General features: G+C 35.8%; 2 protein-coding genes across 5 annotated transcripts; both read left to right on the plus strand.

The window, feature by feature from the left end:
• Window positions 1-172: 172 nt before the first annotated feature.
• On the plus strand, window positions 173-5,874 carry LOC135609143 (probable trehalose-phosphate phosphatase 2). 4 transcript variants are annotated; one of them, XM_065102237.1, is made up of 15 exons: window positions 173-309; window positions 398-1,310; window positions 1,407-1,547; window positions 1,633-1,741; window positions 1,941-2,025; window positions 3,049-3,412; window positions 3,510-3,650; window positions 3,741-3,812; window positions 3,963-4,091; window positions 4,568-4,624; window positions 4,700-4,801; window positions 4,908-4,985; window positions 5,067-5,207; window positions 5,313-5,405; window positions 5,508-5,874. In XM_065102237.1, the coding sequence occupies exons 6-15, from the start codon at window positions 3,122-3,124 to the stop codon at window positions 5,568-5,570; spliced, it is 1,167 nt and encodes a 388-aa protein (XP_064958309.1). In that variant the 5' UTR covers window positions 173-309; window positions 398-1,310; window positions 1,407-1,547; window positions 1,633-1,741; window positions 1,941-2,025; window positions 3,049-3,121; the 3' UTR covers window positions 5,571-5,874. The 4 variants fall into 4 exon arrangements, with proteins under 4 accessions (XP_064958309.1, XP_064958312.1, XP_064958319.1 ...); XM_065102240.1 differs by having other exon boundaries at window positions 179-313; XM_065102247.1 differs by having other exon boundaries at window positions 248-866; window positions 958-1,310.
• A 730-nt stretch (window positions 5,875-6,604) lies between these two features.
• LOC135613222 (auxin-responsive protein SAUR36-like) lies at window positions 6,605-7,345 on the plus strand. The gene has a single exon (XM_065110321.1). It carries the CDS (start codon window positions 6,642-6,644, stop codon window positions 7,260-7,262), a length of 621 nt encoding a protein of 206 aa, XP_064966393.1. The 5' UTR covers window positions 6,605-6,641; the 3' UTR covers window positions 7,263-7,345.
• Window positions 7,346-11,214: the final 3,869 nt, after the last annotated feature.

Genomic DNA, 11,214 nt, shown 5'->3' on the forward strand with positions numbered 1-11,214 from the left:
AAAATACATATATATACATATATATATATATACATATATATATATACATATATATATATATATACACATATATATATATATACACATATATATATATATATACATATATATATATATATATATATATATATATATATATAGGACGCCACGTGGCTCACAATGGCATTTGTGTGTTGCCACGCCGCGTCGGCCGCCCACGGACTCGTGATGCGCGGCATCTCGTGGAAGAGTATTTAAGTCATCTGCGTCGCCTGGAATTGGGCCCAACGTGGTTCCCTTGTGCACCGTCTCCGATCATGACGATCGTAGGTAGGTAAGCTTGAGCTCAGGTATCTCTTGTTGATTCTTAGGCATTTTGCTGGCGGTGGCTGTTTCCTGATTCGGCGAACCAATTCAGTTGCCTCGTGGATATACCGAACGCCTCCTCTCCATAGATACGGCGCCTTTCTCTTGCGTTAAGTTTCTTGTCCTCTTCTTTTCTCTCCCTTCCCGGCCGCGGTTCGTTAGGGTTTGTTGCGGCACCAAGAAGCTGCGTTCGTAGGATGATCACCCGATCATAGGCTCGTCTTTCCGCTCCAGCATCCTCGTCAGGCAAATCTCTGCATTTACTTTGATCTTTTCTTTACATCTAATCCAAAAATCTGTTCGTTTTCTTACCAGTGATTGGATTTGTAATAGTTCATCCTATGGTGTAATGATTCCATCTCAATACGTGGTTTAGAAAGAGATTTCTATTTGCAACTCGTTTTTATTATTTACAATTCTATTTTAACAAATTTTAATGTCTTTACTTTGTTTTTTCCCTCCATTCTCCTCTTCTTCGGTTCTTCTCCTCCTGCTGATCGCGAATGGCGAGCGGTGAGAAGGTGGTTTTTCATTGATAGAAGGGTCGGGTAAATTCATAAAAGATCAAAAAATATAAACAGATACTTGAGGGCTGAGATTATTATGTGTCAGCTTGATTTTCATTAGATTTCGAAGCAACAAGATTTAGCAAGTGAACTAAATTTGATGGATTTGAAGACGGGTGGTTCAACCCCTGTTCTTACCGATCCTGGACCATTAAACAATTCAAGATTGAGCTTGCCTTCAAACATAAAACCATATTCCATAGCAGCACAAGCACATTCTTCCAGTTTGTACTCAACATTCCCCGGAAGGAAAGGAATACTTCGTAAGTTTGATGATGCTCATTTTAATGGTTGGTTGGATGCCATGAGATATCATCGCCTCCTAGCAAACAGCTGAATAAGGATGTCATATCTGAGCCTTCAATTGATGAACCTGATGTGGCATATCATACTTGGATGGTTAGTTTTGTGTTTATAAATTGATAAAATTGCAACCTCTGTTTAAAATATGTAAATATTTTTAAAATACATATCTGGTGTTCACTCTATTTCTAGATGAGCTTGCCATTGGCGTTAACATCATTTGAACATATTATATGTTCTGGTGAATGCAAGTAGATAGCTTTGTTTCTGGATTATGACGGAACTCTTCCTCCCATTGTGGACAACCCTGATTTTGCCATTATGTCCAATGAGGTAACTTTGTTTGTTGCTTTTCTTTGATGCAAACATCTAGTTGCATTAATCATTAGCTTTTTGTAACCTGCTTATTATTTTTCAGGCACAATTATGATTATGATTGTTTTACCTTGTCTCATATGCTTGTTGCTGTAAAAAATGCCTCTAAATACTTCCCGACTGCAATCATAAGCAGAAGGTCCCGTGAGAAGGTACATTCATTCATAATTCTTTCTTGCTGTTGTGCCGAATCTTTAAGAGAAATACTGAACATTATTTGTATATAAAAACTGTCTGTTTGTACACTCTTGCTTGTGACATGCTAATTATAATCCTGTGTGCACGATATATCTGTCATATTGTTCAGTTGTACAAATTTGTGAAGCTAACAGGACTATTTTATGCTGGTAGTCATGGTATGGATATCATCGGCCCAGTCAAAAAGGACAATATCGAAGATGGCCATCCAAACCACACTATTACAACTGATAAACTGGTGAGAGACATCCCTTTTCTCCACATTCAGATTTTGAAGCCATTTGTTGTCAATTTTTTTTGTACTTTATACTTGTTATTCGATGATCAAACTTCATTTTGCCACTTCGCAACATAATCCAGTAACCTGAAAAAATAAAAAGGGTGAGTGATTCATTGATGGCTTCACAGCAATGACATGATGATAAACTTTTGTCATATATAATTAAGCCAAAAAGAAAAATGCATATCACTTTGCCAATAGATTTGTATAAACTCATAAGGTTTAAACTTAAGAAATGAGATGACAGATTTCCTTTCCAAAAGTTATATAGCATATAGAAACATGACCAAACCTAGCAATCCAATTGGCTGTTCTATCCACTCCTCTCCCATGATATTATGAAAGTTGATGTTATCATTTTTTTTTTTCATTTTGTCAACTTAAATGGACTATGACGATGATGCTAATGATATGTAGTATAGGGGATTAGCTCTTGGTTGTTTTTTTTTTTTCTCATTTGTTCTTACTTTTGGTCTTCAAAATAATAAGAATTTATGTAAGGGCAGAAGGACACAAGATGCAACCAACAGTGAGAAGAGATGAGGCACGGCTGGTTCATTATCTGAAATAGTTCGGTAAATTTTGAAAATACTATTTAGTTGGATTAAGAGTGCAAAACTGAAATTTGTAAAATAAGGGGTGCCCCTAGATAAAATTTGAAACGAGAAGGGGCTCCTAGATAAAAATAAAAATGAGTATGGAAGGCTTTTCTTAGTAAATGGCCCTTTTTTATTCCACTTGTTGCTTGCCTCTTCTGCAGCTGCCTATTATTTTAACGTCATTCAAGCTGATGTCTCATTCCCTGATATAAATGCTTATGATTGTGAAAATGAGAAGGTACTGCAAACTTGGTGCTCTTCACGTATCTGTCAATTTTCAGGAGGCATCTCCTTGATGAACTGCAAACATGAGTGCGGTGACAAAAAATGTTGGAAAGGCAGTTTTTCATTGATAATAAATACGTATATAATCATGTGTCAGGTGGTTCACTGCTAGATTGCGTAGCTCTGGTGAACTGAATTTGGTGAGTGAATAGGATCCATTGCATTTGAAGATGTGTGGTTCATCCCCTATTCCTAGTGAATCTGCACCATTAAACAACTCAAGGTTAGAGTTGTCTTCAAATATAATATCATATTCAGTAGCAGCACATGCGCCTTCTTCCAGTTTGTACTCATCAGCATTATCCAAAAGCAAAGGAGTACTTGGTAAGTTTGATGATGCTTATGTAAGTGGTTGGCTCGATGCAATGAAATCATCGTCACCTCCTCGCAAACAGCTGAACATGGACGTCATTTCTGAGCCTTCAATTGATGAAACTAATGTGGCATATTGTACTTGGATGGTGAGTTTTGTGTTGATAAACTGGTAAAATTGAAACCTTAGGTAAAAAAAATGTGGACATTCTTAAAATTTCATTCTGGTGTTCGCTCCACTCTCAGATGAGGCATCCGTCGGCGTTAACATCATTTGAACAGATTTTAAGTTCTATCAGATGCAAGAAGATAGCTTTATTTCTGGATTATGACGGAACTCTTTCTCCCATTGTGGACAACCCTGATTTTGCCATTATGTCCAATGAGGTAAATTCGTTTTTTGTTTTACTTTGATGCAAACATCTAGTCATATTAACCATATTGTTTTTCCGTTACTCTTGATGTACCTTATCTCAGATGCGTGCTGTTGTCAAAAGTGCTTCTAAATACTTCCCCACTGCCATCATAAGCGGAAGGTCTTGTGAGAAGGTAAAGTTGTTCATTTGCTGAACACAAATTATTTTGAGATAAATACTGAAGATAAATCATATGTATATAATAATGGTACATGTTTTTTGCTCTCATGCTTATGACATCACACTCCTCTTTATGCACAATATATATCTGTATATTCTCCAGGTGTACAAATTTGTGAAGCTAACAGAACTCTATTATGCTGGTAGTCATGGTATGGATATCATGGGCCCAACAAGAAAAAATAATTTCGGTGATGGCCATGCCAACTACACTGTTAAAAACGATGAGCTGGTGAGAGGATATCCCTTTGTTCCACTTTTGGATTTTGAAGCTTTTTGTTGTCAATTATTTTTAACTTCTTTTTCAACTTGGTAGCATCCTGAAAACGCTGGGTGGCTGATCCATGGATGGCTTCACCATGATGAATATTACTTTGTAATATAGGTCCATAAGATCAAACTTCAGGAGTTGATTTATAGGAAAATTTTCTTTCCAAAAGCTATATAAGATATAGTAACATGAGCAAACTTAGCAATCCAGTCGAATATTATATTCCCTCCTCTCCTACAACATTATCAAAGTTGATGCTATCATTTATGTTTTTTCTTTCATTTTGTCAATCAAAATGGATGATGATGATAATGATATATCATGCATGGGATCAATTACCATTTTTGTGTTTCTTTCTTGATCATCTAAACTATTTCAAAATTACCAGCTTATATTATGTTACACCATTGCTTACTGAGAAAACCTTTGCATATTAGGGTAATGGGGTGCATCTCTTCCAGGCTCCGAGTGAGTTTCTACCTATTATCAATGAGGTACTTGTTAAAGATTTTATTTGTTACATCATCGGCCCCTATATATCACATGATGATTTAAGCTGATCAAAACAGGTTTGTAGCTCCCTGGTTGACATAACCGAGGATATGTTAGGTGCCAAAGTAGAATATAATAAATACTGTGTCTCTGTACATTACCGTCTCGTGGATGAGAAGGTAAGCACTAAAATCGCTCCATGGTTATGTTGTGCTAGGAAACAAAACCTCTTGTCAGCTGCCTGACAAAATGGAAACTTTTGTCGTCTTGGTTCTTAAATTGCAGCTTTGGCCCGAGGTTGCTCGGCGTGTGCTCAGCTTGGTCGACGGCTACCCTCGTCTCCGAGTGACCCACGGGCGGAAGGTGATCGCAGAGCTATGTTTAAGCTAATAGATGTTAGATCTTCCAGATTTTTTGGGGGGGTTAATTTTCTTTGCAACACAGGTTTTAGAGATCCGTCCTGTGATTGATTGGAACAAGGGGAAAGCTGTTGAGTTTCTACTCGAATCCCTCGGTCTCAGCAACCGTGATGATGTGCTTGCAATTCACATGGGAGATGACAAAACTGATGAGGACGCATTTAAGGTAACAGACAACATTGCATTACATGTAAAACTCGACAATGAATCATAGGAACTTCTGATGTATTTAGGCTCCGATTACATGTACTCGAATCATGATTGATTCCAGGTGTTGAGGGACAGTAACATTGGGTTTGGCATCCTTGTATCATCTGTGCCTAAAGAAACCAATGCATTCTACTCTCTCAGAGACCCCTCCGAGGTGATTTCTACAACTCAGAATTCTTTTGAATTGGCTGTGACTGAGCTCACTACTTTGCTGCAGATTGTAATCACGTTTAGCTTGCTATGAATTCTCTTGCAGGTAATGGAATTTCTGAAGTCTCTGGTCAAATGGAAGGAGGATAGTGCAATTGCAGCTCCATAGATCTTATATATATATATATATATACATCAACTAGGATTAAAAAATAATAAAAGCAATTAATCTTGATTCTTCTTAGATCAAGTCTAATTGCTTTATGTTTGCTTGAGATTTGATTCCATGGCGCCGTACCGTAGGGTACGGCCCACCTGACCCCGACATCGTTGTCGGCTATCTTTCGATGCCGCCGGGTTTAGATTCCGGTTGGATACGACGTGTCAGCCGACAACCTTCGGTGGTGCGCAATGACTCATCGCTCCGTTTTCATATATCGTATAGATAATACATCAACTCATCGTCACTTCCATTAACTTTTTATTTTGTTGGGTGCAAGTGTGCATCTTTTATCTTTACTCGCTTTTTGACCGACACCAGCTTTTGTTGTGGCTGAGAGGAAGAGAGTGGCAACACGCAAAAGCATAATCGTGGCTTCCATTCATTTGTATCCATTCAGTCAAAGTGGGATTGTATGATTGAGGTATACAACTCATCACGTCGATTGGAATATAACATATAATAATCTCATTATTATGTCATGAGAATGACTTTCTCTTTGATAATTATTGTATTTTTCTTCTTTATATTTTCATTTCATATCTCCGAGAGAGCTTTGACTTAAATTTTCAAATGAACTTCAATTTTTTTGGAGAAAACTCATTCAAGCCCATTCATTCATGGAGCTCTTATGTTATGTTGAGATTGAGATTTATTATAAGGTGTATCAAATTATTTTTTAATCGTTAATACGTTACATATGAACGTTCACTAAGTCAAATCAAATAATAATGATCGCCATCATCCCTAGTTTTTTTTTAATCTTACGTATGAATAGACTAATTCCAAAATAAAACGATATAGGAACAACACTCATCTAAAAATCACATTAAATGAGTTATTTTAATTAAAAATTCAACCTTCCGAATATGAAAGAGGAAAAAATAAATAAATAAATAATCCAAAATATTAGTCGCCATCAACAGCGCCCGACCAAATCCAAGAAGGCCGTACCACAAACGACATACCCAAATCCATCTACTGTTGACTCGTCTCCTTCCCCTAATCCGCCTCTTTTATATGTCGCTTCCTCTCCCCTCCCCTCACGCACGCAGAGAGAAGGAATGGATGTCTGAACCGAGTCTTTTCTCGTCGTCCTTGGGACATCAACCGACTCCTTTGGCCGTCACGATGAAGAGATACAGAGGAGGGTTCAGGTTGGGCCGCCGTCTCGTGAGAATCTGGCGGCGGGTCTTCCGCCTCGAAGGTGGCTACCACCGCCGCCCCGGCCCCGCCCCTTCCTCGGCCATCTCCAATGCTCGCCGCCGGATCGAGAGCTCCGCGGTGGCCACGAGGCTCTTCGATTGGGGCCGGAGCCTCTCCCGCCGCCTCCGCCGCCGCGGCGAAGACCGGGCGCCGCTCCTGGAGGAGGATGCGTGGGGGCCGCCTCCCAAGGGGCACCTCGCGGTGTACGTCGGCGGGGGGCAGCCGCGGCGGTACGTGGTGCCGGTCATCTACTTCAACCACCCTTTGTTCGGGGAACTGCTGCGGGAGGCAGAGGAGGAGTTCGGGTTCCAGCACCCCGGCGGCATCACCATCCCCTGCCCCGCCGCCAAGTTCGAGCGCGTCCGGACCCGTATCGCTGCCGCCGGCTGCCATCTCCGCCGGAAGAGCAGCAGCAGCAGATTCTTACCACTCTAAAGCAGCCTTTTACTCTCTCTCCTCTTCATTTATGGTGTTGTTATTGTTACATTAATCTCATGTATAATATCAAAATTATTATATTTATCCCTCCAAAAATTTAAACTATGATAACACATATATATATATATATATATATATATATATATATAATCTAAAATAAAATTAATTATAAATATTTTATAATTAACTATCTTTAATATTTCGATCGGTACACTTTCAACAATTATATTGATATCAATTCATTTACGAAAATAAAATATTTAATCTCATTATTTTAATAATTTTTTTTTAATTTTTAATTTTATAAAATTATCGTTTTAATATATCTTGATGTTTCATTTTCATAAAAATAAAAATCTCAATATGATTTTTAAAAATATAAAAATTAAAGTATTAAATATAATTCATTATAAAACTAATTATAATGATCTTATCTCTGAAATATAGTTAATTAAATATAGCTAATTACAAAATTAAGATATTAAATATAGTTATTATATTTTTGAATATATAATAAATAAAAATAATTATATATTTGTTTAATAAATATAAAACCAAATGATAATAGAAAATTAAAGATATAATTATCTGATCTCTCTTGATGAATTTTAAATGAATCTAATCTTTAGTTAAGTTAAGTGTCGACAAAGATTTAATAATCTTTGGTTGGAATTTTTAAATTTTGCTTTCGTCATTTATTTTTTTATACAAAATTATAATATTTGATAAAACACGAAACTGATAGGCTATATAAATCAATTAAATTGCTCCTTATGGGATGACATGAGATAAGATGTAACGAAGAAAGGATGATTAAAGCTATAAAAATATATATGTAATTAGAAAAACAAAAGTGACACGCCATCTTCGATCTATTTGTGTTGAAGAAAAGTTCGTAGAACGCTTTGACGCTTTCCCACTACGAACGTATTTCCAACACCGCAACTCTTCTTCTTCTTCTTCTCCGTTCAACGCGTGGATGCCACCGTCTTCCCTTCCATTTGGTCCCCCTGCTTGATGTGTGCTTTAAGTGGTGATGGTTGGCAAAAAGACGTGTGCTTGATTGAGTAGCACAGTTGAGTTTGTGTTCTACTACATGCACATGCATGAGAGAAAGAGAAAGAGAAAGAGAAAGAGACTAATTGTAGTGGTTGAATACGAGAAGCAACAGATCAATTGACATTTGCCGTAACTTCGAATAATCAAAAGAATGCTCCTCTTTGAAAATTAAATAACAGTAAAAGAAAAAAAAAAAAAAGATTAACTTTACTTATTATTGCCGTTATTGTTGTTGTTACTAATCAATATTATAATTAGACAAATGGTTTGATAATTTATAACTCATAAGCTCTTAAAAGATATATGAATTCTGAAAATAATGAATGATCTATGTAGTGACATCCAAATCTCTCTCTCTCTCTCTCTCTATATATATATATATATAGAGAGAGAGAGAGAGAGAGAGAGATTTGGACTACATCTTAATGTAAAAGTATTCATTAGATATTTAAAATAATTTTTATATTTAAAGGTCTTTAGTGAGACATTCGAGTTCATTAATATATTATTATTACACGAGTGATAAGTCTCATGTTTGAATAATATAATTTTATATAATAATTTAAAAATATATATATATTTGAGGGTTATGTTACGTAGATTTTTTTTTATTTGAACAGTAATTGCATAAATAGTGTTGTGGAGATGGCATCGTCTCGCCCTTATCTCCTAATGGATTGGCATGATGTTTCATCCTAGAGAATTGTCTTGGTTATGTCACGTTGAATGAGTGGCCACTTTGACCCATCCATGATTACATACATTAGCTAGATTATGCAACCTTCTCTCTTTACATCTCGATCGAGTGTCCCAATATTTCACTGTTCGTCATTTGCTGAGCTGTACTAAGTCTGAGGTAGTCAATAATTATCTCTGTGAAAGAAAATGAAGCTTTCTATATTTTACATAAGCATGTAAAATAGGTCGTGCATAAAATCGAATAATAAATAAATATGACATCCATTTTGAGTTTTTAGTTTGTATTTTTTTTTATTTCCGACAAAACGGATCAAGACGTGATAAGATTGTAAACGAAGGGCTACATCTCTAATTAATACATATGGTCCGATTCAACGTATTACCGACCCGATCTAGTGTTGGGCTTGGCCATGGGCTTCCGAACCTTTTTTTTTAAATCAAGAGAAAGTCAATTATTTTTGAATAATTAGGTCATTGAATTTTTTTTCGGATGATCGTTGTGCTCCTATAACAACTTTATTTGTTAGATTTTGATTCCTCATACAACTATTTGACTTTATATTTTTGTTTGGTTTTAATGTGTTTTCGCTTGTTTTGGTAGGTCAAGATGGTCCGTAATTTTACATAACAATCACCCATTGAATATAGTCCAAATGAATCAAAATAATCTTATTTTCACGTGTCATGAGTTGATTTCTCCGAACCAATTTGGCTAATTGTTGCTGTGTGTCAATATTTTCTTAAATGTCTCTAAGCAGAAACAACTCGATCATATAGGTGAGTGATAAACCATAAAATCATTTCGATAAGTGAACTCATGCTGTTGAACTCATTTGGCAACGATCGAGGAAGAATCCAACAGCTCATTTCTCCTTATCAAGTTGATCGGAGAACAATACGCTAATTCTTTTCTCTACCAATTCCAAATGATTTTTCGATACATGAATTGTATACTAACCATAAGAAGCATCGAGAAATATACATTGAAAGGATGTCTTGGATTATGGTCACTAGTCATATTATCAATGACTAAGCTCCTCTCGAACACTTTTGTTAGCTTCGATATGTATCGTTCCAATGAATCTTTTGACCCAATCTCCAACGCAACACATGTGATGGGAAGCCTCCTAAGCTCATCTTCAAGTCACAAAAAAAAAAATACTTCCTAGATGGGTGTGCTGCATTAATACCAAATACCGAATACCAAATACGTATTGTATGTATCATACATGACACCGGACTTTACGAAATATCATTCCCGAATAATGTTTCATAGTCATGAATCTTTAATTTTCTTATACCATACAATAATCCTGTTCGGAGTGTATTGATTCTTCGTTAGAAATTATTTTTGAATTTGTTATTCGAGAAACACTTTACTTCATTCCTTATAGTTTTGATCGTAGTTTATCTTATCGATCTATATTGATATATCGATCGACTATCGATACGATATATATCGAGTTCTATTGACACATGATACATGAGGATGGGCGCACCAATGTATTTCTCGTACTAATTTTTTATCGGATCGATACGTATTATCCGTACCGAACGATACGTCGAGGTATATAATTATCTCCTCGGTTTAATGTCACTAGTTTATAAGGTTCTACCTTTCACTTTTTCCTTGAAAAAAAGAAAAGAAAAGAAAAGCAGTTATAACTTTTGAACTCTAAAAATAATAATGACTTCCAAAGTAATATAAATTTATATTGTGTATCGATATCAGCTTAATTGTACTACGAATATAATTCTTTCGGGGATAGAGTTAACCTAAGAGTATAACAATATTCAAACTTATATCTTTTAGCTTACATACTCAACAAAACATCTAAATTATATCAAACAAAAGTAATATTACTCTGTTTCTTTAACAAGTGTAATAGTGTTTTTTTCTAACATTCTCTCCATATGGTTGTCCTATTGGAGTTCTTCCTTTCTTCCAATTTTTAATTAGTTGCTCCATCAATATGCTAATTAGCTTAGAAATCATTGGAGAGCAAACGAGTATCATTCATTTTGTTTGGAGAGGAGAGGAACCTTTGACTTTTTCTTTTGATCTTCAAGCACAATGTATACACTCATTATCTTATTTAATAGAATATCACTTAAACAAACAAATAATCAAATATAATATTTCTTAATAATAATGTTTTGAGAATTTATCCAATTATAATTTATACATTTG

The sequence above is a fragment of the Musa acuminata genome, chromosome BXJ1-2 (genome assembly GCF_036884655.1).
Source record: "Musa acuminata AAA Group cultivar baxijiao chromosome BXJ1-2, Cavendish_Baxijiao_AAA, whole genome shotgun sequence".
Classification (NCBI taxonomy): domain Eukaryota; kingdom Viridiplantae; phylum Streptophyta; class Magnoliopsida; order Zingiberales; family Musaceae; genus Musa; species Musa acuminata.

Excerpts from the sequence above, each read along its gene's own strand:
- LOC135613222 (XM_065110321.1), top strand. The coding sequence starts at position 6,642 with ATGTCGCTTCCTCTCCCCTCCCCTCACGCACGCAGAGAGAAGGAATGG.
- LOC135609143 (XM_065102237.1), top strand. The coding sequence starts at position 3,122 with ATGTGTGGTTCATCCCCTATTCCTAGTGAATCTGCACCATTAAACAAC. Across the intron at positions 4,092-4,567 it reads CTGTTAAAAACGATGAGCTG|GGTAATGGGGTGCATCTCTT; the intron begins GTGAGAGGATAT and ends TTTGCATATTAG. Across the intron at positions 5,406-5,507 it reads CTCTCAGAGACCCCTCCGAG|GTAATGGAATTTCTGAAGTC; the intron begins GTGATTTCTACA and ends ATTCTCTTGCAG.